Source organism: Galdieria sulphuraria (genome assembly GCF_000341285.1).
Source record: "Galdieria sulphuraria unplaced genomic scaffold scaf_4, whole genome shotgun sequence".
NCBI classification, from domain to species: Eukaryota; Rhodophyta; class Bangiophyceae; order Galdieriales; family Galdieriaceae; genus Galdieria; species Galdieria sulphuraria.
The window spans coordinates 233,523-260,871 of record NW_005178471.1 but is presented as its reverse complement, the minus strand read 5'-3'; the positions used below and the strand labels follow the sequence as shown (position 1 = coordinate 260,871).

Here is a 27,349-nt window from a genome sequence, read left to right as displayed (position 1 = left end):
GGATCAATTAGCTTTGAAGCCTGACCGGAAGGAGTGGCCTTTGTCTATAAACTTTATATCTAATAGATTCAAAAAGCATTGACGGGAATCCTGTTATGCAAATATTTGTTGTCCTTTTTTTCAATAGGAAACTATTTGATGAACTGGGAAATATTAAAATATCTGAAAACATTTATAAACTATCTGTAAGGAAATTTTCGATAATGCGAACTTTTATACTTTAGTTGAATCATTTTGGTAGACAACGCATATTTCGTATCATTTCAGTTTTAGAAAGCATTTTAAAATCTCAATGTCTCATTTATGTAGCAACTCAGTTGAGTCACACAAATTTAAAAAAACAGAGGACTGAACTTTTCTTTCATAAGCTTTAGACCTGCCGACCATCAATTAAAAAAAGGTTTCGTGGCGTGGCCTGAAAGAGGACCGATGGTGCCACCGGAGGAAGACAGCCTTCCACAAAGAAGACGACGTTTAAGGAATGAAAACGGTCCTATACGGAACGAAAACCTTATACAAAGCAAATTGGATAGGGTGCAGGGTACTCAAGTGCCATATTCAGAACTAAAAGATTTGAGAAAACTTGCCAGCGAGAGCTTCTTTTTGACGTCTGTTAAGAATAGTTTTATACTGCTAACTAATCTATTTTTGGGTTCACCCCAGTTTACTGAAGAGCAGCTTGAAGCACTTCATAGATATAGAAACTTTGGGGAAGACCACTCGCTGTTGTATCGCTATGTCTTTTCTCACTTATACAACACGACAGTACATTTGCTTCCAAGATGGTTGGCTCCAAACCTTATCACTTTTATTGGGCTCCTTTTTGCTTTATTTTCTCACGGAGTTGTTTTATATTATTGTGCTGACTTTGACTGTGATGCCCCGAGGGTTGTATACCTTTTTGCTTCAGCCTCGCTTTTCATTTATATGCTATTGGACAACCTAGACGGTAGACAGGCTCGAAGAACAAATAGTTCGAGTCCTCTAGGACACTTATTTGATCATGGCTGTGATGCTCTGAATGTTACAGTGTCAGGTCTAACATTTGCTGCGGTAGTAAGGCTAGGTCGTTCGCTCTGGGCAGTTTTTATCATTTGGGTCTATGGAATGCTTCCTTTCTTTTTTGCTACTTTAGAGGAGTATTTTACGGGTGCTCTAGTTCTCCGCCAATTTAATGGTCCCAATGAAGGCTTAATTCTTATGCAGCTATTTTATTTGTTGACGGCTTTGAATGGAAGTGGTTTTTGGAAACGAAGAATTTTCATATTTTCCATCTCCTTTCCCATAGAATGGAACAAGTTTTTGATTCTTCTCGCTGTTCCGCTTTGTATTCCAACAGTGATAGGCAACTACCGTGAAATCTGGAGAGATGCGACTATCAAAGGCAAAAATGTCAATCAAGTCAAATTTCGTTCCATTTTACATAGCTTGCCATTCGTTTTATTTAGTATTTGTACATTTTCGTGGATCGCGTATTCTCCTATTCTTTACAGCCATTTGATTTTGTTTATGTGGACTTGTGGCTCAGTTTTTTTTGCTCTCGTGACTCGATTAATTGTTGCACACCTGACAGACTCAGAATATAAGAGCGTTTTCTTTATCGAGGCCCCGTTGATATTAGGTGCGATAAACAGTATATGGGGTTATCTATTTAAGAAACAAATGTTTTCGGACGTTGTTGTTTTGTTTGCAGCCTTTTTGTTCTGTTTGCTAATGAATGGAATACGCGTCTGTCAAATTGTCGGTGAAATTACTCATTCTTTAGGCATTTATTGTTTTTCGTTGAAGAAGCCTAGAGTTAAGGAACAATAAAGTCTTGTAGTAGTATAGTTCTTTAAATGGTTGACAAGTCTCTTCAAACAAGAGAAAAGGAATATTTTTCTGAATTTTGTTGGCTGGATTTGGCTCTAGGTTTCCAGAAATATAAAAGGAGAACAATAGGTTTTGGGAGTTTTGACAAAAGGGAACGTTGTTGGGACGACGAAATTCACTTGCGCGAGCTGAGTTTTACTCAAGGCGGTGTTGGTTGTGCAGTTTGGGATGCCTCCATTCTTCTTTGTCAGTGGTTATATTCTCAAGGGAGAAGCAAACTGCAAGATAAAAGAGTTCTGGAACTTGGCTCTGGAACTGGCGGTCCTGGAATCATAGGTGCACGCTTTGCCAGAGAAATCTATCTTACTGACTATACTAAAGAAATTGTTGAGAACCTTCGGTATAATCTTTGGCTAAACTGCGAAGATCTTGAAAGCAAAGGACGGCAGGATATGAAGCTCAAGTTATCCTCGAGTGCGAAAGTAGAACATTTAGACTGGAACTTCCCTGAACAAAGTAGAATTGCGGGCAACTTTGACGTGATAATAGGTATGACTGTGGTCTTCAGTTCTCAGAGAATCTCTTCATTATTTTTCGTATTATTATAAGGAAGTGAACTAACATATTGTGAATTTCACGTATTGCCTTTGTTAAAAACAGTCGAGTTCTTTATGAAACCAAACGGAGTCTTTTATGAGGTTTTGGGTGAAAGTCGTGCTGGAGTTGATTTCTTCGTTCAAGAATCTCTTGCGAGAGGTTTTCTGGTTGAAAAGTTTCCTTTATCTATAGACCCCGCTAAATACTGTAAAACGAACCAACGTATGGAGAACTATTCGCTTTATAGGCTTTCCAAAAATTGAAGTTCTCCAAGTGTTTCAAATTCATTTATGACACCAGGCAGTGGAGAAAGAGATGGAACTTCGGTGAAGGAAGTTTATTTGCGTGTTCTGGAGACAACTATTGAAGCAGCAAGACAAGAGTTTGAAAAAAGCGCTTTACACTACACTGCTTCAGCAGGTCTGAAGGAACTTCGCTCTCTTTGGGAAAGTAAGCTTACAGCGTCGGAGCATGAGCTGGACTTTCCTGTAGAGTTCTTCTGCAGCAACCCTGCCGCTGTCTTACGAAACCAGTCTTCTTTGCAAAGTTATACGACAAGTTTACCACAATATGGTGTGCCTCAGTATCCGTGGGGTTCGTCAACCTTTACTTCGGGAGCCTTGGGGTACGAAAGACGTGCACCAGTTTCAGGTGAGCTTCAGTCCTTATGGAATCTTCAGAGATACGCTGGGGAACCAAGCTTTACGTCAATACAAGACGAGAGTGGCCCCATAAGGTCACGTAAAGATTTGAGTGAGTTTGTACAACGAGGACGAGCAAAGGACACAGAATCTATCACCATGGTTTCAAATGAACCAACCTCTTCATTCACTACTGTGAGATCGTCAAAGAGAGGAGAAGATAAAAGAAGTTTTTCACCTCGACAAACAAATTCTTTGCGTAAGGGTTATATTGCGGATACAAGCTCTAATAAGCGGGCTCGTGTGGAAAAACAGGAAAGGTCACCCAAGGAAGAGGATATCAAAAAGGATCTCAAGTCAGAAGAAAGTTTAGATAGCGAGCTTTCCGGTAGTGACACGGAGCTGGTCGATTCGGTAGATAATGAGGAAGTAAGTATGTTGTTCTTATTCTAGTGTTTATTTACGCAGTTTGGGAAGGAACCAGATAACTATATTCTTGCACAGCATGAACGAATTCGAAAAGACAATAAGCGAGGCAAGTGGAAGATTCCGCTTCTTCACGGCGTTGCGCATATTTTGGGTCATGAATATCTATTTAAAAGCTGTAGCGGGGAACTTTTGTGGTGAGAATTTCAAAAGAATGGCTGTATTTTTGAATTATTCAGAGTGGTTGTCATTCGTGTAACCTTGTCTAGGTTTCTTTTCCTTGTCTTATTGTTTACCGTCACTCTCCCTATAAACTGCCAATATTACACTTTCCAGAGGTCTTACAGCCACAACATATTTTCCCAAGTCGACTTGAATGAAAGGCGGCTCCTTGTTCTCTGTTTTCATATCTTTTCTCAACATCAAGGACGCTTCTGCAATACTTGTAATCCAACCCGAAGACTGGGACGGAGCGACGCCTCTTGCTACAAGTTTTTTAGTGACAACTGTAAGCCAAAAAGAAACTCACAAGCAATGCATAACCCCTCCCAATCTGCGACAAGAAATCCTTTTACTTTTGGTTCGTTCGCCCTGTGTTCACGACACTTATCAGTATGAATAATAGGCTATTCAAGAAAATGCGATACATACAACTGTTCCAATACCCTTGCCATCGAATTTTCCATCGACACAAGAAAATTTATTTAGCAACTCAAATTGATTCCAACAGCTATCATATCCTATCGCTACTTCCCTTTTCGACATTTTTGTGTTATCTCTCTTAACGATTTGCTGTATCGAAGGACCGTATCAAATGGAGCTTTAACTATTTTTAGACTAAAATCTCTCTCAAGTCGTATCCAAAGGAATTATTTAGGAAAGGAAAATATTCCATTGGATTCAAATTATTCTTGTATGAAATGAGTCTTGCGGCGCTAGACACTTGGCTTACTCAAGTAGAGAAAGAAATTGATAAATATATGAACGTCTCTCTTCCCTTCTGGGATATCATCGTCATTTTTACAAAGAACAAGATACTGCTAGAAAGAGGTTCGGAAATACCTCAAAAGATTGACTGCAGGTTGGTGAAAACTTTTTGTGAAGTTTCCGTGTTTAACAGGTTGTAGAAAGTTATGGAATCTTTTTCAAGACAAAAAGGAAGCTATTTCCAGCGGAATTCTTCTAGATGATATTCAATATGACATACATCGGTTCGTTTCAACTTTAACAGTTTTGTTTCAGAGAAGACTCACCTCTTAAAGTTGGTATGGAGAGTCAGAGGTGGCTCTTATATACGGAAGGGAAGCTGAAAATTTGAAAGGGAAAGGATTCGCGCTGGCAAAAACAGAAGATGTTGCAGCGTTGATTCTGTATTCTGCGCCCGTTGTTTCTGCTTACGCAGTTCCAGCACTAAAGGCTTTGATGCAGAACATTGTCAAAAGTTGAGAAGAGTGTACATCCGTTTGGGAATTACTTACAAGTTTTCGTAACTTAACGAAACGATGTTGTTCGTAGATGCTTCCGAGGAGTTCTTGATTCTATCGCTGTGTTTCACGACTTGCTTGGACTTAAAATGTCGTAAACAACGAGCAAACAGCCAAGTATAATTTCTTTGATATGCTTTGTCATTTCCGAAAAGTTTGTGACGGAATGACTTCCGACAGAGAATGTAAGGTTTTACAATGAAGGTAATTTTTCATGCAGAGTGTGTGTTTTTGAAAGAATTGCATATTTTTTTGATTTTTTCAGCCCATTTCGCCTTTTTAAAATAGTCATCTGTATATAAATTAGGAAATGTCAAAACAAACCGCCGAGTGGCATATTATATGTGTCGCGCAACAAACGTTTTCATTATTGAGATGTGGGAAATGCCTCTCATTCGCATTTTTCGTTTGCGTACGTCTTCATATGTCCACTTTTAAAATGAAAGCCTTCTTCATTTCCAGACCTGAGAGTCTTGAGAGACTGTTATCAAAGAAAAACAAAATGAAAAAACTGAACATTGAAGCTATTCCAACATGAAAAAATCCTTCATACGAAATACGGAATTTTTTGAATGATTTTCTTATTCTCATGCCAAGTTTCACATTTCAAGATTGACGTGAATTTTCATAACACAAGAAGCGTCGGTTGTCAAAATGCTTCTCAGAAGAGTGAGACAAAACAGTTGGTTTCTAAATGTTACCTATGACAAAAGAAGCGTCTACATTGCGTTTGTGTTTCTGATAATCTTTGAGGAGATTACCCTTGTTTATTAGAACGAATATTAGAGTCAGTAAACATGAAAAAAACTCCACTGTAAGAATATATATATATATATATATATGTAAGCCAAAAGCAGGAACCATGAGTGAACTTCTACTTGCACTGAAAATTGAGAAGACTTACAAGCACACTTCCTTTCTTCTCCAAGTATCAAAACTAGGTTCCAACCCAAGACATTTGAGTCCACCTTGCAAGCTCTTAATAAAATATTTCAAAGACAGACGGGAATCAAAAGGTTCCAATTCCTTTATGGTCAATAGCCCTTAACGAGTAATAAAATTCCTGGTAGTGCCGTTTCAACCAACAAAATTTAATGGTCAACAGTCACTCCCACATAACGTCTCTTTGGGTGGATTGGCCGTTGTTGAAATTATGAAAAGTGCCTTCGTATATGATGGCTGCGGCCCGAAGAAACCCAGAAATAGTGACCTGTGGAGAAGTAAAAAGTTAGACAAGAGCTTGAACACTTCTACTAAGAGCTATTCTGTTCTTGTCAGAAGAAATATGACTCGCTTTATAAATCCCACTCCAGGTGGACACGTGGCTCTGCGCGCAACTGCAGAGCATCAGACTACTTCATCGACGTTTGAGACAGGCCAAGACACTATTACGCGAATTGATGAAGTTCGGAAAGAACCGAATGTTGTCGAATCACAGGAAGAGTTGCTTCAAGTGAAGGAGCTTTACGTTCCGTTGGAAAAGAAGGAAGAGACCATCTTAGAAGCCGAAGAGTTGGTCAAACTAACTTTGTCGGAGTTGGATCTGCAGTGGCTACACGTATTAGCCGACGGTTGGGCTGCGCCTCTCGAAGGATTTATGAAGGAAGACGAGTATCTTCAAAGTTTGCACTTTAGTACTTTGAGGCTTAAAGATGGTACAATTGTGAATCAGTCTATTCCTATTGTTCTTCCTATTTCAAATTCAGACAAAGAAAGAATAGGAACAGAACGGAAAGTAGCCCTTTGTCACCCTGACTTTCCCGGTAAACCTGTCGCAGTACTTCGAAATATCGAAATATTTCATCATCATAAAGAAGAGCGTTGTGCCCGAACTTTTGGGATTACCGATCCAAGGCACCCATACACGAGTGTTATATATGAGTCGGGGGATTGGTTGGTAGGTGGAAAGTTAGAAGTTCTCGAACGTATCAAATACGGTGATGGACTCGACAGTTATCGTTACTCACCACGCCAACTGAAAGAAGAATTTCGAAGACGAGAAGCCGATGCTGTGTTTGTATTCCAGTTGAGGAATCCTATTCACAACGGTCACGCTCTCTTGATGAACTCATGTCGAGAAAAGCTTCTTCAAAAAGGTTTTAAGAAACCTTTGCTACTGGTTCATCAGATTGGTGGCAAAGTAAAAGATGACGATGTTCCTCTTGATATTCGAATTGCCCAGAATGAAGCCATTCTTGAAGAGGGAATTTTAGATCCTCATAATACTATTATTGGAATTTTTCCAAGCCCTATGATTTATGCAGGCCCTAAGGAAGTACAGTGGCACGCCAAAGCACGAATGAACGCAGGTTGCAAGTTTTACATTGTAGGAAGGGATCCTGCTGGAATGAAACATCCTGGCACGAATCGTGATATGTACGATCCTTGGCATGGAAAGAAGGTTTTAATGATGGCGCCTGGTTTGGAAAAACTTGAAATACTACCCTTCCAGGTAGCTGCATACAACTTAAAGAGTGGAGGCATGGAGTTCTTCGATTCTTCCAGACCTGAAGACTTTCTTTTCATTTCGGGAACAAAGATGCGGAAGTTTGCATCTACTGGTGAGGAACCACCTGCTGGCTTTATGGGCAAGAAGGCTTGGGAAATATTGGCTTCGTACTATCAAAATAAACGAGAGGATACGCCACCGCAAAGTCGGTAAACAAAGGACATTTCCATTTTTTTCAGGTGATGAGAAAAATAACGAGATACCTATTAACATTTTTCTTATAACCTGATTGATAATAAAAGTTTTCATTTTTTGGCGAGTCCCATTTTCATGGCACCCTTATTTGCTGATTTACCAAACCTTGGAGGTGATACAAATCCCAACTTGTGATTTTCCGGACTACGCAACGAGCGAAGATATATGGAATGCATATTTACATTTTTGCGTTCATCTAGTCTTGGAATGAGGGACCTGAAATCAAGTTCCCATAAGAAAAACCCTACCTGAGTCACTGTTATTTTCATCGAATGATTTCCTTTGGCTCTCTGAGTCTTCCACAAGGAAGTCTGCCAAAGATCCCAACTCGTCGTCTTCGTAACTTCCTTCGTCATCAACGTCATCACTACTAATGGACGCTTGACTTTGAATAAATCGTAAGCTTCTGGGAGCCTTAACCCTTTTACGACCACTTGGAACCGAAGGACCGTGTTGCTGCTTTTCTTGCTTCCGTCTCTTCTTCACTCTCAATATGGGCGATGACTCATCAGATGCATAACTTCCCTTTGGCATTGCATCCAGTACAACATTATCATTTCTATTTATCATTATTTGGTCTGGACGACACAACTCCTTGCTTTCGTTGCCTTCTACATTCATTTCCTGCAGACTTGGGCAAGAATTATGCAAACCCGAGGGACGAATAGAAATATTCACTTCCAGCTTTTCATCAGGAGGGCTGCAAATTTCCTCCAGCAAACTATCTACTGTGTCTACTGAGCTCTTATCAACGAGAGATTCTGAACCGACGTAGATATTACAGTTCCCAGAATCTGCTGCTTTTCTATCAAGCATTTTCGCATCGTCGATGTCCCTATTGATTTGGCTCTCTTTAAGCAACCCCGGGAATGCGCACTCTAAGTAGTTACTAGATTCTGACAAATACGTTCTTTGAGAATCCTCAAGATTTTCATTCACTTCGTTATTCGAGAAATCTGCGATATCAAACTTAACAAACCCCGAGGAGATCTGTTCAATCAAATAAACAGTTTGAGCTCTCAAACTCCCCAGTTTTGAAGCATTTGGCCGCTTGCAAACAGAGACCGAACCAGAAATATTGTCGGAAAAAAACTTCCGGATTCCGCATTTCGTACTTAGCCTCGTTTGTGGCGCCTCACCAATATCCAATCCATAACTCTCAAGAAACATAGATTCCACTGTGTTCGCCGCTGATGCAAACGAGCTCGTTTGTTGTTGAAAATCCTTGGAAGCATTCTTCTTCCTATGGTTCTTGAAATGAAGGGGAAAGATGGAGTCCTCTCCTGAAAATCTTATGTCTTCTATGGAGAGCTCCTTACGTTCACAGTGGATAGTTGTACCATCTGTTGGAATCATTCTCGGCGAGTTCTCATACAGAGAAAAGCAATTCAACTTGTCGCGAAGACCTTTCAGAAGTTAAATTCATAAAACCGGAGGCAACATAAGAAGACTACCTACTTTTTGCAATGCTTGTAGCTCTCTTGTTCATTTCGCATAGTCTTGTTTCTTCACATCCTTCAGTCAGCAACACAACTATTTGGCCAGCTCTCGCACGGCCAGTCCGTCCCATTCTCTGTAACATACGAATGGGAGAAGAAATGACATCATAAGAAATAATCAAGTCTACGTCAGCAATGTCTAAACCCTCTTCTCCAATGGAAGTTGAGACTAGAACATTAAATGTTCCCTTTCTGAACTCTCGCAGAACCTCAATCTGTTCCTTCTGGGACATTCCAGATGTTTTTTGAGATTTATGGCTATTAGCTGATGGTGCCTGTCCAACAAAACACATGGCATGGATTAACGGCTCATACTGTGCCAAAATTCTCCGTAACTCAACTACTGATTCTCTATATTGAGCGAAAACTATTGCTCTAGTAGAAGACTTCCCCTCAACAAAACCTGAACAAGGTGTCGAAGTTTCACTAAAATGATGTTTTAGTACTTCAACGCATTTCAGAGCTTTCGGATGTGTAACCTGTAGCTGTAATGTTATGCATTGACACATATAAAAAAATATTCTTTACGTACACCTCTGCTTATGAGTTCCGATGTGATACTTCGAAGTTGTTTAAATTTTTCTCGATTTGCAATCTGCTTCTTCAGTCCCCCAGTCCTCTGTTTCGACTCCGACTCAAAGCTTTCAAGAAAACTGTCGAATGGGGCTAGACCTAAGCCATGAGAACTCTCAAAACATGAATAAATTTGACACCAAGAGGAATACTTACCATGGGAATACAAAAGGTTAATGCCATAGCAAAGAGAAACTGCAAGTGAGAATTGTGATAAAACGAAAGAACGTTTGGCATGGTCTTCCTTTGTTTGAGGTGTAAATTTTTGTTTCCAAGTTTCTCTTGCGGTTAATAATTTCATGATACTGACCCTATGTTAAAAATGAGAATAAAAGAGATTACNGTAATAACAGACATGCCGTTCAGCACAACGTTCATAAAACGCCTGATTATTACATAAATTATTAAGAAACGGTGATAAAAGATCCATAGCCAAATCTTTGGCTCCTTGTAGATCAGCACCCAGTGGCACTATAATTGACTCTATTTGCCGGTGAAACGTATAAGGCTTCGTATCTGGATCATCTTCACTTCTAAATTCTACTTTTGCTATCTGTAAGTTATCGATAACTTGTTGGATGACAGATATGGTATTTCCTGGAGTAGCTGACAATGCTAAGATCCTATAAGAACCACCAGTGGCCTTATTCAAGTCTTCAACTAGGCTACAATAGACATATTTTCCAGTAGCTTTGTGAGCTTCATCGAAAACGACACAAATCACCTAAATATCGTCATTTTGGAACAAACAATCAAAGTTACTAATTAACCTTGGATGCCGGGCAAATGCCGTGATCAATATCGTTCTTCATTACTTGCGGAGTGACAAAGAACACATTTTTAGACTTCCACATTGTCTTTCTCACTTCAGTCTTCATAGCTCCTGTTATTTCTGCAGTACTTTCGATAGGAATGCCGACCACTCTATAGCAGGCTGCTATCTGCTGTCGAACAAGAGGTTTGGTGGGAGCCATAAAAACAACCTCATTCAAACTTAGAATGTAACTCGAAAAAAAAACATTGCCTCCTCACTTTACCGTCTGGATACCAACGTAAAAAATTGTACATTACCACAGCAGCAATAAATGTTTTACCTAAACCTGTAGGTAAGCAAACTAGCGTGTTACAAGCCAACGCCGAGCGGACAATATTGAACTGATATTCACGTTCTGGAATGTTAGTAGGAAAGATCCATGAACTCGCGGCATTCAAGTCCAACGCAACGTTCTGTGGTAGTTTTTTGCTTGACTTGGAGGGAAACCACAGACTGTCCATTACTCCATCAAGAGTTCGTTGAACCTTCCGAATCCTAGGGGATACGAGTTCCACCGGAGAGTTGGAGGAAGTCACAACACTTGAATTTGTGCGACACGTTGGCACATATTTTTCTATACTTTGCTGCTTCAAATTATCACCAAACTGACAAAGGAAAGCTGATTTTGTCAAATCAACCCTTTTTGAGTGGTTCTCTTCGTTCGAATGCGTTTGCGCTGACAGCCAAGTTTGCGTTTCTTCAACAACGAGGTTCAACTCTGTCGGTTCACTAGGAGCGCCATATTGTCGTTCAAAAGAGTCAAGAGCAAATACTAACAAGTCGTCTTCTATACATTCAAAGGGTTCCGAGAACTTGTCCTCGGCCACTCGTCGTTCGTGCGTAGTTTCTTTGTCTTCAACTTTGTCTGTAAAGGAAGGCAAGGTCGTAGATAAGCTAAAGTTCGAATTCTGTGTATTTCTAGAAATATTTTTTCTCTCGCAATCCTCGTCTTTTCTTGCATTTTTTTCTAGTTTCTCCAATAAAGCATATTCTTCAGGGTCTACGACAAAAGGCGCGTCGTCCTGAGACTGGAGATATTACGAATATAGCAGCGAACCAAGTTTGGAAACTTACTTCAAGAATCTTCCAAAGTTGTTCATCACTTAATAGATCCATGAAAGACGAGAAAAAGGCGCCACAAAGGACGTAGTTCGACTAAATCAGCTCAACATAGTTAATTGTCCAATCTTCATCGTGGTTTTGAAATTTCTCTTCTTCACCAACCGTGAAACAACTTCCTTTGCAGAAGAGCCATGATGAAGAAATAAAAGTTCATGTCAATTCAAACATTTCAAGCTCCAATCTGTTTATCGTTTAGACTACAACAGATGGAAAGAAACTTAATATTCTGTAGAAGCCTACATTTTACGCTTCTGAGGGCAGGCCTGTTTTTGAATGATTTTTTTTGGAGAGAGAGAGAGCAATCATCTTCAGAATATTCGGAACAAAGCACATATATTGAGAGTCAAGCGTTTCTCATGTTGGTTTGATTTCTACAATGAAGACATATAAACTTAGGTTGGACAGATTGCTATGTATATTCAAGTTTCATTCTCTATCTTTGAAAAGATCTCAGTGGAAAACTGTCCTATTTTTGGTATTTCTCTTTAGTTACAAACAAATCATGCACTATGTGCAATGTCGGAATTGTTTTTTCGGATTTTGCTACAACATTGGAAGGCTTCAGCCATCTCTTCCAAATGTGACATTTATGTGCTGTCCGGATTCATTTATTGCTTTTTGAATTTGTCATGTCTTCGAATCCAGTTCTTGTGCTGTGCGACTTTCAAAATGACATTATGGGCTTTGTTCCTCCTGAAAAGAAAGAAGCTGTCGTCAAAGGAGCTTTGAAGCTTTTGGTATGTTTGAATTTGAGTCAAATTGTATTTAACTGAATAACTGTGATCAGAACTTTGCCCGAGAGAAGAAGATTCCAGTGATTCACGTGGGAGTTCGTTTTAGAAAGGGGTAATAGAATATGGCAAACATTGAGTTTCAAATTTGCTGAAGTACTGTTTCAGACACCCTGAAGTTTCGAAGCGAAACAAGTTTTTGTCCCTGATTTCCTCGAGAGGTTCTATTCTTGTGGAAGATACCCCTGGAAGTGAACAAGTGGCGGAGTTGAAGCCAATTGAAGGCGAATTCTCGGTAACAAAGAGAAGAGTTGGAGCACAATTCAATACCGATCTTACAACGATTTTGAGTGCTTTGAATGCTACGCACCTGATTTTGGGAGGTGTGTCTACAAGTGGGGTTATACTTTCGACCGTTCGTTGGGCTGCAGACGCGGATTATGAAATCACTGTAGTTCGTGAAGCGGTTACTGATGGAGATGACGTAGCTCATCAAGCCCTGCTTGACCATATCTTTCCAAGCCAGGCTAATGTTGTTTCCGTGGACGACCTTATAAAGAATATGTCGTAGTTCGTATTTGTTTGACATTTCGAAATTTGTGGTTGACGTTTTGAATAAAATATTGATAAAAAAGAGATATCCCAAAAACTTCATTCTGAAAATAAATGCCCGAATGATGCGAGAATATCAAGATGACTAGGTAAGCTTTGTTCTAAAATAAGAAACAGACCACCAAGAGAAAAGCAAATACATCCAAAGAGGAGAGGTAAATCGGAACCAATGTACACATAGAGAGAATTGGATGGAAATGCGTACTCTCCAAACCCAAAAGCTCCATTGAGAAGAAAGCCAATGGCACCCATGAAGTTACACAGGACCGTCCAATACAGAAGAGATTTTGGATCCCAAGTCCACCATCGATGTCCATATTCTACTATGAAGAAATACGAACTTACGACAAAACATATCGATCCGAGAGTGTCCGGCAACCAAAGAATAAATTGGGTCTCATAAAAGCTCAAATTGAAGGCACTGTTACCATTTCCAACGAAACAGTTGATGTTGTACAAACAAGCACCAATTTGTTGAATAAGTGCACCAAGGAAGTCCCATCGCCAAGGCTCCCATCCAAAAAGTCTAATCTTTCTATGCTCCAAAATATCAACAGAAAGCCGAACACTATCTTCGTCCGATATCATCGGGTGAACCGGTGGTGCATTTAGCACTTCTAAAATTCTTATATAGGCTCCGACAGTGTAGAAAATACTCCCTACAAAGAATGGCCAGCCTATGAGGCCTTGATAAAGCACATAACTATTAGCAACTGAAGGGACATAAGACAATGCACTACCAATAGTGAAAATAATGGATCCAACAAGAAACATGATTCCGACCCACATTGGAAAGGATTTGAGCTTGTAATACCAAGGTCGAAAAAGTCTTCTTCTGATTCTCATAACTTGAGAAGGTCTTGAAGAAGTTTCTGAAGGAAATCTTTCACTATGCATTCTTTCTCTTTCATAATAACCTGCGTTCGAGAGTTGTTTTGATCTTCTTCGAATAGGAGGAAGAGATTGCGCTCGCTGTCTCAAATTTTTCAAATCCACAGAAAATATTCTCTTGCGAAACATATTGGAGCGCCACTCATTCATACGACCATTTATCGAAAATTTAAGATATGTTACATAGCCTGCCACCCCTTCAATATCATGTATTACAACGAAAGGGGAGGTTCGATAACCAGATTGCAATGGAGTTGAAGGCTCATCCATATTATCACCTAGCTCCATAACGGAGTTTTCTCCTTCCACAAAGGTGGAATCATTATCAGATGGTTCTGATAAATTGCAGTGAATGTCATGCAGACCGGGAATATGAAAATAAACATGTCGGACAGACTGAAGCCAGGAAACTCGTTCTCTTAAATATGGCTTGCGAGGGTCCAGAGCAACGAGGTCCTTCTCTTCTGCAATAATATCTAGTCTGTAGATATCCAGTGTCTCTCCAAGCTCTACACTATCTTTTGACTCCAAAATGGAGCCAAACTCACTGTTCTCTTCTAGAAGTTCATATTCGGAGCCCGTTGATGTCCTAGGAGAAAATATGGAACCTCTCCTAGATGAAATAGAACGACGTATTGTCTCATGTACGCTAGCCACTGAGCGTCGCACCTTGACGGCCTCTCTCACAGCGATGTCAGCAAACTCTCGAATAAGTTCCCTAAACGCCAAGCGAAATTCGGAACTTGCTCGAACTGCACCAGGTTCTAGAGCAGCTTCATCTGGTCTACGATAATGTGGATGGTAAAGTGAAGGTCTAGAATTCTCTGGGCTTCCAAAAATACTCCTTTGTATAGAAGAAAGCATATCGTCAACTACACCAAAATTTAATCCAATTTGTCTTCGGGAGAATTGAGACAACACGTCAGCCGGAGCTCAAGCAATTGGGTCTCATTCCCATTCCTCTCGGGCCGTCTGGAAAGAATCAGCTTCTGGAATCTAAAGACAGCAACATAGTGAACCTAAAATACAAGAAGGAATGCTTTATGAGATCACTCTTGGTGAACTGAGTTGAACAAAGATACTTTCTTAAGGAAACAAGATCTGCTCATATTTACATTATAGCCTCTTACAAAAGTTCACTGCCATTAACACCGAACAAACAGGGTTTCGTACAAAGGGTATTGTGATGACTATGTCTATTGCAGCTCCGTAACCAAAAAAATAAAACGAAACCTCCTTCCTAAATAACTCTTAAGAAGGCGAGGGGCATTTTGGACAAACCAAGCTGAACACTCTAAATATTTCAGACAAAAATGCCTTTCGAATATTCGACGCCTTCTATAAACTTATTGAATTCTGCTAGTTTTCTCATTATTCTTGAATTTTTTCCATGGAGAAAGTCCCGAGAAGATATTTGGTACCAACACCAGTAATATACATAATTCTTTTGGGTCATTTTAAAATTGTAGTCATCTATTTCAACTTCTTTCGACATTGCAATAGACCGATGAGTAAATGGAATTGCGCTGCTAGGGGAAAATGCAAAATATTATGTTACAATAGGATTAAAACCTTTGCTATTGTCTGTAAAATGTGGGGAATAAATTCCGTGCGCTCTTAAATTCATAGGCAGCCACAATCCAAAACAAGAAGCAAAGAAGACAAGTGCTCACAGTCCATATTTCAAGAGATTCTTTACTCTTTATTCTTAAATAAAAAAATGAACGTAGCATCATGCCAAACTTGATTATCCAAATGTCCTTTAATGCCTATTGGAAGTTGCAAGTTGTTTTCGGCCAACAAAATGCTGCCAAAAAGCAGACATATGCATGCCCATCATCGTTCAATCATTTAAGAGGATAATGCCCAATTCTAGGCTTTTGGAGTATGTTGGGAATGAAACCTTTTTACGTTTATTGTTGCCGTCCCACTTTGGAAAGAGAAAAGCAGCAGCTGCTTTCAAACTAAACCGGAAAACCCTTTTCAGATTTTGTTGTTGTCAGAAGAGAGGCGTTGAAAGTTCCGGCTATGAAAGAAACTCCCAAAGAGTCTCTTCAAACTCGGCGAAATCTTTTTTCTTTGACGTTAGAGAAAGATATATTAATACTTACGCTCAAATATTTCCGTACATAGCAAATTTTCGTGGAGAACTTCTCTTTCTTTCCTTGGCGACTACGATCTCTTTGGCTTCATTGTTACGTCTTGTAGCAAGTTTTGGATCTTTCTCTTCAATGATAGGGAAGGGATTTCATTCCAACTTACTTGTTGAAACAGCAAAGATCTTATTTTTCATATCGCTGCGCTCTCTAGCGCTCTTTGCACAAGACGCAATCATAGCGAGAGTTATAACAGAATTTCAAGTATCTCTGCGAAGAGATTTGTTCAGTAGACTTTTATATCGAGACACAGTCTTTTATTACAATGTTAGTTGTGGAAATCTACTATACTCTTGCACTTCTGCTGTCGAAAGAGTATCAAAACTTCTGTATAGTTTACTTCATAGCTTTATACCTAGTTTTGTTCAGTTTTGTGGAGTTCTTGTCTACATGTTCTTTATGAGTCCACCTCTTACTCTGTCACTAATTGGTACGATGCCCTTGATGCTAACGACATACAACCTTCTGGAGAGAGTATTATTGAATTCTACTAAGAGATTGCAGGAGACTGCAGGAGCTTTGTCTTCCTTACTGTCGGATACTTTTCGGAACATTCGTCTCATTCAGAGTTACGGAGCTCAAAAATACATGCTCGAATATAAACTGAAAAATATTTTGACCCAGTTGAAATCACAAAGCTATCAATTTGAATATTCCAAAGCAGCGATTGTTCCCATAATTACAATCTCCTATGCCCTATCTGTATTGGTATTGCTGTTAATGAGTGCTTATCTTGTTGGAAGAGGCTCTTTATCCTCAACTACTTTAATAACTTTTGTGAGTTCGATCGCATTTTTGATTGAGCCACTGCAAGTCATTGCTAGTAACGCTGTAGAACTTCGTAATGGAGAAGTTGCATGGGAACTTATTCGTGGATTCTTACACGCAAGACCGCAAGTAGCAGATATTGGAACAGATGAGCCTCAGAACGTCAAGGGTCATGTGGAGTTCCGAAACGTTTGTTTTTCTTATTCAATGGAGAAGCATGTATCCAATGAAACTGATTATGTGCTTTCACACATTCAGTTTAATGTACCCGCAGGTAACTCGGTTGCAATTATTGGTCATTCAGGTTCAGGAAAGACAACTTTGTTGGAATTGCTCTCTCGCTTTTATGATCCTCTCCGTGGTTCTATTTTAATCGATGGCGTAGATTGTCGAAATATGAAGTTGGCTTCGTTAAGGAAGCTTATAGGATTTGTCCCTCAGGATGCTCCATTGATTTCTGGTACTATACTTGAAAACATTGCTCTTGGTGAGATTCATATTGATATGAATCGAGTATATTATGCAGCCAAAGCAGCGAATGCCTGGGACTTTATATCTGAACTAGAAGGTGGTTTTTCCTACGACGTTGGAGAAGGTGGATGTCGTCTCTCGGGAGGACAGAAACAAAGAATCGCCATTGCAAGAGCAGTTTATACAGATCCTCGCATACTCGTGTTTGATGAAGCCACTTCGTCTTTGGATGCAGAAAGTGAAGCCGCCATTCAATCAGCTTTGCAAGTTATTGCAAAAAATCGTACCGTATTTATAGTGGCTCACAGACTTTCTACTATACAATCAGTTGATTTAATTGTCGTTTTAGAAAAGGGTAGAATAATTGAGTTTGGAACACCTAGCGAACTTCTAAAAAAGAACGGAAAATATGCAGAAATGTTAAAGGCACAGTTTTCGGAAGCTTCCATTGTTGAAGGAAGTTTTTGGTAAATTCGTCGTCGAAAACGTTTATATTGCAATGGTCTCAAAGTATTCAAAGGCACTAGGCTGGATAAGAGTAGAAATCATAAGAGTAGCTTAATTTTTTATGGAAATTTTCAGTAGAAAAACTCGAAATGAGGAAAAAAGCACTGGACACTTTCAACCTTTACTTTTCAGGTAACACTGGATAGTAGCAAGTTCACAAAGTACAACAGGATACATATAAAAACAAGACCGCCCATTCTTCTAACAATATGACCTTTCATCATTAATCTCTAATAGTTATGGATCTCTCGAGCACAATAGAATAAAGTAATTGTCGGCTCTTGGGATATCTTAAAGGCATTTCTCTGAAGAATTGTCTATTGGACTCAATTCGATGCACGTGCATTAAACTCCTTCAAATACCCCAAACGGAGACACTTAATGAATGTTCAGCTCAGTTTTTTTAGATTTGAATGGAAATGGAAGTTAGAAACCCACTCCTGTTTCGGCAACTATTTGATAGAGAATCTTACACGTATACATATTTGTTAGCTGACCTGAGGTTTGAGGAAAAGCCTGCCGTCCTTATTGATCCTGTTGATACACAAGTACAGAGGGACGTAAAGCTTGTTACAGAATTGGGTGTGCAACTGCTATATGGTTTAAATACTCATGTCCACGCAGACCACGTTACCGGAACTGGTATGCTGAAGAAAGAGTTGAAAACAGTCAAGTCAGTTATTTCTAAAGCTAGTGGTGCCAAGGCAGACGTTCACTTGGACCCCTACGAGAAACTTCATTTTGGGAACTTTTATTTGGAAGCTAGGCCAACTCCAGGTCACACTTCTGGCTGTGTTACTTATGTTTTATATGACTCAAAACCTCACGAGACGCCAAATGTTTTTTATTATGTACCCAGAATGGCATTTACTGGAGACGCTTTACTGATTCGAGGCTGTGGTAGAACGGATTTTCAGCAAGGGAATTCAGAGTTACTCTATGAGTCAGTGCATAAGCACATTTTGTCACTACCCGATGATACTTTATTATATCCAGCCCACGATTATCATGGAAGAAATGTAACTACTGTTGAAGAAGAAAAGAAATGGAATACGCGGTTAAGTAAGACCAGAGAGGAATTCCTATTCATGATGAAAGAGTTGAAGTTGGACTATCCCAAACTTATTGATTTTGCTCTCCCAAGAAATATGTGCTGTGGTATATTAGAAGAACAATAAACGATGTTTTTTAAGACATGGCCTTCTCGGGACATTTTAATCAAAACACCGAAACTTTACAGCTCTGAATCGCACCATTCCAGGCACAACGGTCCCCAAAGTCCTTGTCTAAATTCTGCGAGAATCTTCTGAGCTGTCTTCTCTTTATCATTCGAAAACTGTTTTCGCGAAATTATTTCCTGAAAAGAGAAATAGTGAACTCTAACAATGGCTGCAATCAAAAATGAACCTACCAGAAGCATTTCTCCCGAGTGTTTTAGCATATCTATACCAAATCTTTCGTTAAACCTGACAAAACAATGATCTTGTGACCAGACTGTTCCAACATTTCTAATGCATTCAAGCAATGCGGACTAGAAAGTCCATTAAAACAGAAACTCTTTCATGAAAAACTACTTGCCGCAACTACTTGGTTATCATATGATCCACTACCGATATCGTTACAAAATGCCAATTTCTCAGCACTACTCTGTGAAACCTTATTCCCAAATGAGCAAAATAAATGATGCCTAAGACAAACTTACAAGTTTAGGAGGTATGATTCCTGGTGAATCCAAAAGCTGTATTTGATCAGAAACTTGAATCCACTTTTACAAAAAATTTCATTATAAGCAACACTGGTCAAAAGACAACTTACCTGGAAAGTTCTTGTCACCCCAGGCCTATTTTGGGACTTTGCAATAGCGCGATTCACAAGTCTATTAATGAGAGCCGATTTCCCGACATTCGGATATCCAACAATCATGCAGTGAACACTTCTCGGCAATAATCCCTTTACTCTTCTCCTAAACAGAATTCAGACATTTTCTTCAAAGATACTGACCCAATGAAGCAATAAATACTTTTCGTTGATAGCTTTTCCACAGAAAATCAAAGCCTTTCTAAGTCTTTGTATTCCGTTTCCAAGTTTCGCGTTGGTATCAAACACTTCAAAGCCTTGTTGTTTGATAGTTTTGATCCAAACGGATAGTGCTTCTTGAGGCACCATATCACGACGATTAAGCACTACAAGTCGCTTCTTCTCTCCGAGCCTAAAAGCAACTTAGCTCCGTCTTCGAGGAGATAAAAACACTAACCATGATTGCAGTTCTGGATGTTCTGTTGACTTTGGTATTCTTGCATCTCGAACCTCCAATACAACATCGACAAGTCTGAGTTTGTCCTTGAAACATTTAGTACACTAATTTGGATGACCAAAAGCTTTGATACTTTCAACACTCTTTCTGCCTTTGCAATATGACCAGGGTACCACTGTACTTTAGGCCTTCGAATATCATCCTTGCTTCCCTCATTCACAGAAGCAACCACTGTCCTATGAGCTAATAAACATCGAGTGTTTGTCGACTACAGTGTCTTACTTGTATTGACACGTTCTCCATAGTTTTAATTTCTTTAAACCACAAAAAGAAGAGTTTCTAGGCAAAATAACTATACTGCACGAAAGAAAACCGGACATATTTGCCATCGAATAGAGGTAAGCTTTTAGATATGTCCTGAATGGAGACAAAACAACACTCTCATATCTAATTGAAACGTAATCAAAAGACTTTCTTTTGGATCAGAGAAACAAGAGCAATCGTTCCTACAAAACCAATTGGAACAATCTTTATGAAGGCCCGACTGATAGCTCATTTTATAGAATTCTTTGAAGAGCAATACTTTCTAACTGGAAGAGAGTGCTCTGAATAGGAACATTTGTCTAGTAAATGCGAAAGTAAGAATAAATAGGCAAAAGACAAATAAAATAACTAATCAACAAAGAGTCAAACCTTGTCGGAGAGAGCAGTCTCCGATGCAGAGGTGTGTTCCAATTGTTCAGGAATGCTATCCAAAGCACGTTTCCAATACACATCGAGCGCTTCGTTCTCTCTTACAAATGCAATAATGAAATCATTCCATTTCTGAGTATTTGTGATATCTCCACATGCTTCCCCAGTCAACTTTGGAATGGTTTCAATAAAGTCTTGCTTGCATTGTCTATTTTGAGAGATGATAGCTTTCAATACTTCCAGTCGCCTTATCCACTCCCTTTCTGTTGCGCTCAAAGCATCTAGCAGCGAAGGAGTATCAAGGCAACAAGAAGAACTTTCTATGTTTCTCAGCATGCTCATCGAATGGTTCTAGTTATGCAAATTGACCAATTTGCTATATAAAATGCTTTCAACTTACCTCATAAGTTTCCATAGTTCCTTCTTTCTTCTCGAGCTTTTCAGTGTCTATAGCAAATGGTGGATGAATGCGTTGCTCTTCTATACGATTGGAAATATTCTTTAAAGCTTCCGTTAATGAGTTTTGCAATGCACTGTAATGTTGGAGTAGCTCTGTTCTGAGCTCTTCCAATTCATTGTGCATTGAATTCTTACTTTGCATAGATGATTGAGCACATGAGAACGCTGAAGCTTCCTCACATCCTGAAAGACTCGATTCTGGCCCTGAATAAGTAGATGGAACTCTGTCCTTGCCCGAGCGTGTTAAGTGCCTGCACACTTTCTTTAGACGATGCTCTGCAGTACGAATTCTTGAACGTAAATCAGTTAACTGACGATGTGATTCAATGCCAACTCTGGAAGACTCTTCTGAATCCCTCAAGTTATTGCGCTCACTCGTCAGTTCCGATGCAGGAATAGACAAATATGCAACAGTCTGCTTTTTCAAAGTTTCCGAATGACATCTCTTTCCGTCTTCAAATTGTCTGACTGTTTCACAACCATTTTGTATTTGTTGTGATCCTGTCTTCTTCGTAGAATCACCAGAATAACTGCGTTCTTTGTTCATTACAGCAGCCTCCCGAACATCTAACTGTCTTTCAAACTCTTCCAATCTACGCATTTCAGCTTCCAAACAGGATTCTCTTTCAGAAATTGCAGCTGAGCGTCCACAAAGGAACTGTATACTCAAAGTTAAAACATGAAAGAGTTCTTTGGGGCTCCAGTGTGACTTTTCCAATAACTTGTCCGCGCTCAAGCCACTTGGCAATACGTCCTTCCAATCACTCCTCAATGTTCTTAAGAAGAACTTGGTAATGGACTGCAAATCATTCAATAAACTTTCCTTGCTATCATAGTTATTATCAAGCCACTGTGTAGACATGTTTTCTATGGTAGCATAAGAAATTGAAGTTGATAACTCTTTTCTATGTGAAGTCATTCTATCTCTACCTTCAGAGAATGACCTATCGTTAGCCAAACTTGATACGTGTTTGTTTTGTTCCTTTTTAGGTCTCTTAAGAACAAGCAAATCCTTATTCTCCCCTTTGTGGCTATGCAGTGGCTCACTTTCATACCCCACAACCTTTTCTTCCATCGAATTCAAAACCTCTTTCAAGTTTCGAAGTATACTTTTAAGACTCTGTCGCGTCCATCCTTTTCTTTCTTTCTTTCTTTTGGCAAAACCTTCTGGTCTATGGTGAATCAATAAGTGACTACTGTCACGTGATATATTTTGTAAGCTATGACTGTCTTCCACTTCAATCACCTCCTCTTGTACCTTGTTATGCGAACAAACTGAGTGAGAACTTTCTTTACAAGTTGTTCTTTCAACTGATTCGTCTTTATGCTGATAAGAACAAGAAACTTGGGAGTTGAGTGCGTTGGCAGAAGCTGGAACGTTCAGTATCGTTGTATTGGTTGTACTTACTGAACTACTTTCGTCACTGGAATCAAAAAAAGCAATTCTTCTAGATTCATATGTTTCATCTCTCTCTTGCAGATTAGCCGCAACGAATTGATCCAGACCTTCCGTTAACAACAAAGAGCTGAGATTGGTGTCTATATTATTATCTATCCCGCCCAACTGTTTTATTCTATCATAAACGTGAAGTGTTTCAGCAATCAAATTAGCAGCTTCTTCGGCAAAAGGGGTACAAGTATCGTCGTCTTTTTCCATATGCCACACAAGAAATTGAATACTGCAACGGTCTTTTCAAACAATCACGTTTTCCCTCGAAAAACTAAGAAGAATTGTTGGATGTTGTACGATGAGGCATGACTGACTGGGAAGAAAACTCTTGCATGATTCACGAATTATGTTATTACAAAAGGGAAAGTTTATCATTCACTCGAACAAGGAAGATAACAAACCCTTCTCAAAGCCGCAGTGATCAAAACTTGATCCAAAAATGAGTAATAAAAATAATAATAAAAATAATGATGATGATGATGGACGAGGTCGTCTTTGAGAGTTGTCGGAATGGAACAACTAGAGAATCAGTTGATACAAACTTCAGAAGAGTCTTTGCAAAGTAGCTCCAAAGAAGAATTAATTCATTTCATACTTTCTTTGAGAGACGCTTTTATCAAAAATAAGGACAATTCTTCCAACTCAGTTTCAGCCTCGCTTTGTTGTGCAACAACAGGAAAACCTTTTGACTTCAACAAACACGGAAAGAGAAAAATAGCTTTGCGCATATGTTATCTTGGTTGGAGATTCGATGGATTTGCTTCTCAGCCTCACTCTGATAACACTGTAGAAGAACATTTGTTTCGTGCACTTTTAAAGACGAAGCTCATCGAGAACCGAGAAGGAAGTTGCTATAGTCGTGCTGCAAGAACAGACAAAGGTGTTTCTGCAATAGAAAATGTGGTATCGCTTACTGTCCGCTCCCATATCATACCACCTTCTAATGGTGAGGTAGAGCTGGACTATCCTCGTATACTGAATGGAGTATTACCAAGTGGCATATGGATAACAGGATGGACTAGTGTGGATCCAGATTTCCACGCGCGCTTTTCAGCTTCTTATCGTGTCTATCACTATTATTTTAGACCTGAGCACTTGAACCTTTCAGCTATGCAACGTGCAGCACAGTTTTTCGTTGGAGAACATGATTTTCGCAACTTTTGTAAAGCAGATGTTACCCAGGTACAGAGTTTTCGACGAGTTATCTATAGCTGTGATATTAAAATAGTATCCATGACACACAAAAGTAGATTCGAATGGCATCTACCACCGGAAAGTGCAACTTGTTCACTTCAATCCTCTAAAAATACGAGTAGTATTTGCTTAGCAAAGTTGGTTGTGAAGGGACAAGCATTTTTGTGGCACCAGATTCGTTGTATGGCAAGTATCCTGTTTATGGTGGGAGAAGGATTAGAAAAGGAAGATATCGTGAAAGATATGCTGCAACATGAGTGTTTTGGAGCCAAGCCATTATATAGAATGGCTAGTGAAATACCTTTGGTCTTATCGCAGATTGGTTTTGGTGGTCTTTCTTTCCAAATCAGCTCAAAAGCATATACAGATGTGGAAAAGTTTCTGCAAGAAGCATGTACCAGTCTCCTATGCAAGGCAGCTATCTTGAAGGATCTCCTCAACTCTCTACATGAACATTTCATTCGAGGTAATTTTGGAGCAATAGACTGAAACTATCTTAACTTGGATATTTAGGGGAAAACCTTCACCAACTTACGGAACCTACCTCTGCTTATCTCTTGGACAGAGAACAAGGACCACATCGTTTACTGGAATCACGCAAGAGAGAAGGTAAGCCTGTAACTGTTTACACAAGTCAATATAATTGATCTTGTTAGCCTCCATCGACGCAAGAAGAGAGCGACAACGAGCAAAAAATTCATCTATAAGTTAAATTTCATTTCTCTACAGATTTTATATTTGTCTTGATCGATTGGGTTAGAGAATGAATTATTCTTTTGTCACTATCCGACTGAAGCATTTTGGAAATGATATACAAATGGCAACATTGTAGTAATATTGACATATGCCAAGAGGGTGGATACTTATTATAGACTAGCTCTATAGCCAACAATAAGACACAACTAGAATTTCTGTGAGAATGAGTGCCAATAAACTAACAACGACAACTTACCCTTGTCTAAGATGGATACCTAAGCTATACAGAATCCAGGGTAAGCTATGAAAGTACCACGTATAAAACTGATAATGAATACTTCGCGCAAATACAATGCCGATCAATTGACACTGAAACAATACTGTTACAATACCACGACCAAGTATGACATTTCTCTGTTTGACAAAACACTTTTCTTGACACATTTTTTGAAGCGTTGTAAACAAATTTCTCACTACACGTTTGTACCAAATGTAAAGCACCAAAATGTGGCTCGATAGTAGAACAAGAGACCACAAAGGATGTTGGAACATGTGTTCCGGTAAAAACTTCCAATTGACCGTCCATTCGTACAGAAATACTCTATGAAACTCAAAGGCTTTTGAAATATAAGATATTGGGTGATGCCATAAAAATCGTAAACCGACAAGAAACTATCCAAAATACAATGAAATGCGGCATTCGTTGTATTGAAAAACAACTAACCTGCACGGCACCACAAAGTACTACATATAAAAAGGTCTGCTTCCAACAAAACGATTCTAACAACACAATCAAGACAGCAGGAGCATAAAGTAAGGCGCTCATTTTCACTGATACTGCAAGGCTGTAGACTATGCAAGCCACAAAATGATGCCGAGAAACGAAGAGGAGAACGGATAGATAACTAAGGAATGTAACAAAAGCATCGTTGAACAACCTCAGAACATGAATAGACATTACGCGTCGAGAAAACAGCAATGGCATACAGCAAAATAAGAACTCTTTGGTGTCCAACTTACAATAAATAAATATTGAGCAAACAGTACATAGCGTTGCAGAGTGGATAAACGCAAAACAAACTTGCACAGGAAACAAATTAGAGCCTCCGTTGCTTATTGCATAAAAGAGGCGATATATGAAAAGGAATCCCGCAGGATATACTAAAGGACCAGTGTCTCCTCGGATTTGACTATAGTCACGCTTTCCCTCAAAAAATACTTGATAAACCTGTTGAAGGTATGTTTGGAAGTCTATCTCCGTAAATGGAACATAATAAATAACCCCAACTCCAACTAATAAGTCTAGAAAACAAAATAAAATAGCCAACTTCAACTTCATGGCCCAACCAACAACCACTTTTGATTCTTTCAAAGAAATCTTTTTATTGTCATAAAATGACGAGAGATTTGTCTTTGCAAGTATTCAAAGTTTTAAAGTCTCTATACAATTCGACAAGTCTTTCCTTATAAACGGCATGGAGCGAATCGATATCTTCTTTACTGGGGTTCTCTATGGCGTGCACGGTTATTGCCCTTCCAACCACAATCTATCTCTATGTTTACCCATCTCACACAAAGTAAACTAGCTCAACAACGAACCTGAAGTGGAGAACGTTCTGGCATACAAGTACAGTAACTTCCTAACGCTACACCAACAGGAAGCCTAAAATAATGTAAAAAAAATTGTTGCAAACGTTCTGGGACCAAACGAAAGAGTCTAAAAAGCTCTTCTTCACCAACAGCAAGCACAGGAACCAGATTGGATCCCGTTTCCAACGCTAACCTGATAAAACTACAAACTGCAGTTAGTCTTCGAAATAAGAAAGATACTTGCACAAACCCTTTCCGTTTCTCTAGCAGCACATAAATATTATCTCTTCTCGTTACAAATATTTCTTCACTGCCTCCTGGAAACACAAAAATACTAAAAGAGTTTAGTTGACGGAACGAGAAAACTGACAAAAAGAAAGAATACCTGTTCCCACTGTTCAAAGAAGTGAGAGCAGAATATCTACAAGCATCGATACCTCCCGACCACAACGTAAACTCTCTACAAACTGGCAAATAGAAAAGCGGTCTTGCTGCAAGTGCCCTTCTCTTCACGCAAAACAACAGAGAATCAAAAATAAAGTCATTAGTGACGATCTAACCAACCTACCTTTTCATGCTGTGGAAAGAGAGTCTCCCAAAGAAAACCATACAAAAGTATTCTACTAACCGCCATTACACCGTGCGGATGGCAACATACTATGATGGTATCACTTGAAGCAGTTTCATGTTCAACTTGTTGGTAAACAATAACAGGGAAGTATTCAAACACCAACTTCCACCAAGCTGAGCGACAAAAGGTTGAGCAAGGCAGTCCACTTCCATATTCTAATCTTCCAAACCAAGTCAATAAGTAAATGGCTTATTTTCAAGTAAGCAGTGTTAGGAAAGAGTTCAAATACAATGGCAACCAACCTGAAACTGTCAATATAACCCGGTTTCTTTGATATAAACCGAACCAAAGAAACCATAATATAGCAAAAAGTGACCAATAAAAGTGGTGAAATAATAGAAAGGTTGCAAAATCCGACAAAAACTTTCTCCGAAAAGAGGGCTTTGTCCTTGCAAAGTTAGTAACTTTCCAATAGTTCCCATAAGAATCTTTTGACCAAGTTGCGGAAAAAGGAGGTTTCTTGGTTGCACTTCCAATTTTACACCGTTCATGTGGACCCTCTGAAGACTTAGTTCTAAAGGTTATAAACCAAGTTGCCACAAGTCTTCTAAGAGTACCATGCATGACCATCAAC

The 27,349-nt window shown here is 39.3% G+C and overlaps 14 protein-coding genes across 15 annotated transcripts; 7 read left to right on the top strand and 7 right to left on the bottom strand.

Moving 5' to 3' along the window:
• Positions 1–102: 102 nt before the first annotated feature.
• Positions 103–3,707, top strand: Gasu_08520 (ethanolaminephosphotransferase). Its single transcript, XM_005708573.1, has 7 exons — positions 103–185; positions 242–316; positions 369–1,797; positions 1,851–2,361; positions 2,422–2,631; positions 2,710–3,479; positions 3,528–3,707. Exons 1-7 carry the CDS (start codon positions 139–141, stop codon positions 3,675–3,677), a joined length of 3,192 nt encoding a protein of 1,063 aa, XP_005708630.1. The 5' UTR covers positions 103–138; the 3' UTR covers positions 3,678–3,707.
• Positions 3,708–3,711: 4 nt separating this feature from the next.
• On the bottom strand, positions 3,712–4,202 carry Gasu_08510 (uncharacterized protein). Its single transcript, XM_005708572.1, has 3 exons — positions 4,128–4,202; positions 4,006–4,067; positions 3,712–3,961 (listed from the first exon to the last, which is right to left on the bottom strand). Exons 1-3 carry the CDS (start codon positions 4,160–4,162, stop codon positions 3,762–3,764), a joined length of 297 nt encoding a protein of 98 aa, XP_005708629.1. The 5' UTR covers positions 4,163–4,202; the 3' UTR covers positions 3,712–3,761.
• A 130-nt stretch (positions 4,203–4,332) lies between these two features.
• Positions 4,333–5,278, top strand: Gasu_08500 (uncharacterized protein). Its single transcript, XM_005708571.1, has 3 exons — positions 4,333–4,557; positions 4,604–4,687; positions 4,739–5,278. Exons 1-3 carry the CDS (start codon positions 4,397–4,399, stop codon positions 4,920–4,922), a joined length of 429 nt encoding a protein of 142 aa, XP_005708628.1. The 5' UTR covers positions 4,333–4,396; the 3' UTR covers positions 4,923–5,278.
• Positions 5,279–5,942: 664 nt separating this feature from the next.
• Positions 5,943–7,757, top strand: Gasu_08490 (sulfate adenylyltransferase). The gene has a single exon (XM_005708570.1). It carries the CDS (start codon positions 6,114–6,116, stop codon positions 7,620–7,622), a length of 1,509 nt encoding a protein of 502 aa, XP_005708627.1. The 5' UTR covers positions 5,943–6,113; the 3' UTR covers positions 7,623–7,757.
• A 44-nt stretch (positions 7,758–7,801) lies between these two features.
• On the bottom strand, positions 7,802–11,692 carry Gasu_08480 (ATP-dependent RNA helicase-like protein). The gene is made up of 8 exons (XM_005708569.1): positions 11,625–11,692; positions 10,769–11,578; positions 10,507–10,719; positions 10,079–10,460; positions 9,893–10,015; positions 9,696–9,835; positions 9,123–9,642; positions 7,802–9,070 (listed from the first exon to the last, which is right to left on the bottom strand). The coding sequence occupies exons 1-8, from the start codon at positions 11,664–11,666 to the stop codon at positions 7,887–7,889; spliced, it is 3,414 nt and encodes a 1,137-aa protein (XP_005708626.1). The 5' UTR covers positions 11,667–11,692; the 3' UTR covers positions 7,802–7,886.
• A 570-nt stretch (positions 11,693–12,262) lies between these two features.
• Gasu_08470 (isochorismatase hydrolase) lies at positions 12,263–13,085 on the top strand. Its single transcript, XM_005708568.1, has 3 exons — positions 12,263–12,409; positions 12,460–12,518; positions 12,572–13,085. The coding sequence occupies exons 1-3, from the start codon at positions 12,302–12,304 to the stop codon at positions 12,972–12,974; spliced, it is 570 nt and encodes a 189-aa protein (XP_005708625.1). The 5' UTR covers positions 12,263–12,301; the 3' UTR covers positions 12,975–13,085.
• Positions 13,086–13,221: 136 nt separating this feature from the next.
• Gasu_08460 (uncharacterized protein) lies at positions 13,222–14,802 on the bottom strand. The gene is made up of 2 exons (XM_005708567.1): positions 13,477–14,802; positions 13,222–13,411 (listed from the first exon to the last, which is right to left on the bottom strand). Exons 1-2 carry the CDS (start codon positions 14,768–14,770, stop codon positions 13,272–13,274), a joined length of 1,434 nt encoding a protein of 477 aa, XP_005708624.1. The 5' UTR covers positions 14,771–14,802; the 3' UTR covers positions 13,222–13,271.
• Positions 14,803–16,072: 1,270 nt separating this feature from the next.
• Gasu_08450 (ABC transporter, subfamily B, ATP-binding & transmembrane domain) lies at positions 16,073–17,797 on the top strand. The gene has a single exon (XM_005708566.1). The coding sequence runs from the start codon at positions 16,138–16,140 to the stop codon at positions 17,770–17,772; it is 1,635 nt and encodes a 544-aa protein (XP_005708623.1). The 5' UTR covers positions 16,073–16,137; the 3' UTR covers positions 17,773–17,797.
• Positions 17,798–18,172: 375 nt separating this feature from the next.
• On the top strand, positions 18,173–19,007 carry Gasu_08440 (hydroxyacylglutathione hydrolase). The gene has a single exon (XM_005708565.1). It carries the CDS (start codon positions 18,228–18,230, stop codon positions 18,984–18,986), a length of 759 nt encoding a protein of 252 aa, XP_005708622.1. The 5' UTR covers positions 18,173–18,227; the 3' UTR covers positions 18,987–19,007.
• Positions 19,008–19,021: 14 nt separating this feature from the next.
• Gasu_08430 (GTP-binding family protein) lies at positions 19,022–20,592 on the bottom strand. Of its 2 annotated transcripts, XM_005708564.1 has the most exons (9): positions 20,345–20,592; positions 20,196–20,298; positions 20,063–20,148; positions 19,829–20,017; positions 19,624–19,771; positions 19,511–19,573; positions 19,387–19,464; positions 19,220–19,339; positions 19,022–19,165 (listed from the first exon to the last, which is right to left on the bottom strand). In XM_005708564.1, exons 1-9 carry the CDS (start codon positions 20,449–20,451, stop codon positions 19,043–19,045), a joined length of 1,017 nt encoding a protein of 338 aa, XP_005708621.1. In that variant the 5' UTR covers positions 20,452–20,592; the 3' UTR covers positions 19,022–19,042. The 2 variants fall into 2 exon arrangements, with proteins under 2 accessions (XP_005708621.1, XP_005708620.1); XM_005708563.1 differs by having other exon boundaries at positions 19,022–19,339.
• An 11-nt stretch (positions 20,593–20,603) lies between these two features.
• Gasu_08420 (uncharacterized protein) lies at positions 20,604–22,962 on the bottom strand. Its single transcript, XM_005708562.1, has 2 exons — positions 21,156–22,962; positions 20,604–21,106 (listed from the first exon to the last, which is right to left on the bottom strand). Exons 1-2 carry the CDS (start codon positions 22,869–22,871, stop codon positions 20,750–20,752), a joined length of 2,073 nt encoding a protein of 690 aa, XP_005708619.1. The 5' UTR covers positions 22,872–22,962; the 3' UTR covers positions 20,604–20,749.
• Positions 22,963–23,152: 190 nt separating this feature from the next.
• Gasu_08410 (tRNA pseudouridine synthase A) lies at positions 23,153–24,777 on the top strand. The gene is made up of 3 exons (XM_005708561.1): positions 23,153–24,324; positions 24,372–24,467; positions 24,515–24,777. The coding sequence occupies exons 1-3, from the start codon at positions 23,175–23,177 to the stop codon at positions 24,568–24,570; spliced, it is 1,302 nt and encodes a 433-aa protein (XP_005708618.1). The 5' UTR covers positions 23,153–23,174; the 3' UTR covers positions 24,571–24,777.
• Positions 24,778–24,781: 4 nt separating this feature from the next.
• On the bottom strand, positions 24,782–25,912 carry Gasu_08400 (alpha-1,3-mannosyltransferase). The gene is made up of 2 exons (XM_005708560.1): positions 25,279–25,912; positions 24,782–25,226 (listed from the first exon to the last, which is right to left on the bottom strand). The coding sequence occupies exons 1-2, from the start codon at positions 25,891–25,893 to the stop codon at positions 24,807–24,809; spliced, it is 1,035 nt and encodes a 344-aa protein (XP_005708617.1). The 5' UTR covers positions 25,894–25,912; the 3' UTR covers positions 24,782–24,806.
• Positions 25,913–25,920: 8 nt separating this feature from the next.
• On the bottom strand, positions 25,921–27,342 carry Gasu_08390 (diacylglycerol O-acyltransferase). Its single transcript, XM_005708559.1, has 6 exons — positions 27,018–27,342; positions 26,713–26,963; positions 26,530–26,651; positions 26,395–26,478; positions 26,154–26,346; positions 25,921–26,101 (listed from the first exon to the last, which is right to left on the bottom strand). Exons 1-6 carry the CDS (start codon positions 27,337–27,339, stop codon positions 25,943–25,945), a joined length of 1,131 nt encoding a protein of 376 aa, XP_005708616.1. The 5' UTR covers positions 27,340–27,342; the 3' UTR covers positions 25,921–25,942.
• Positions 27,343–27,349: the final 7 nt, after the last annotated feature.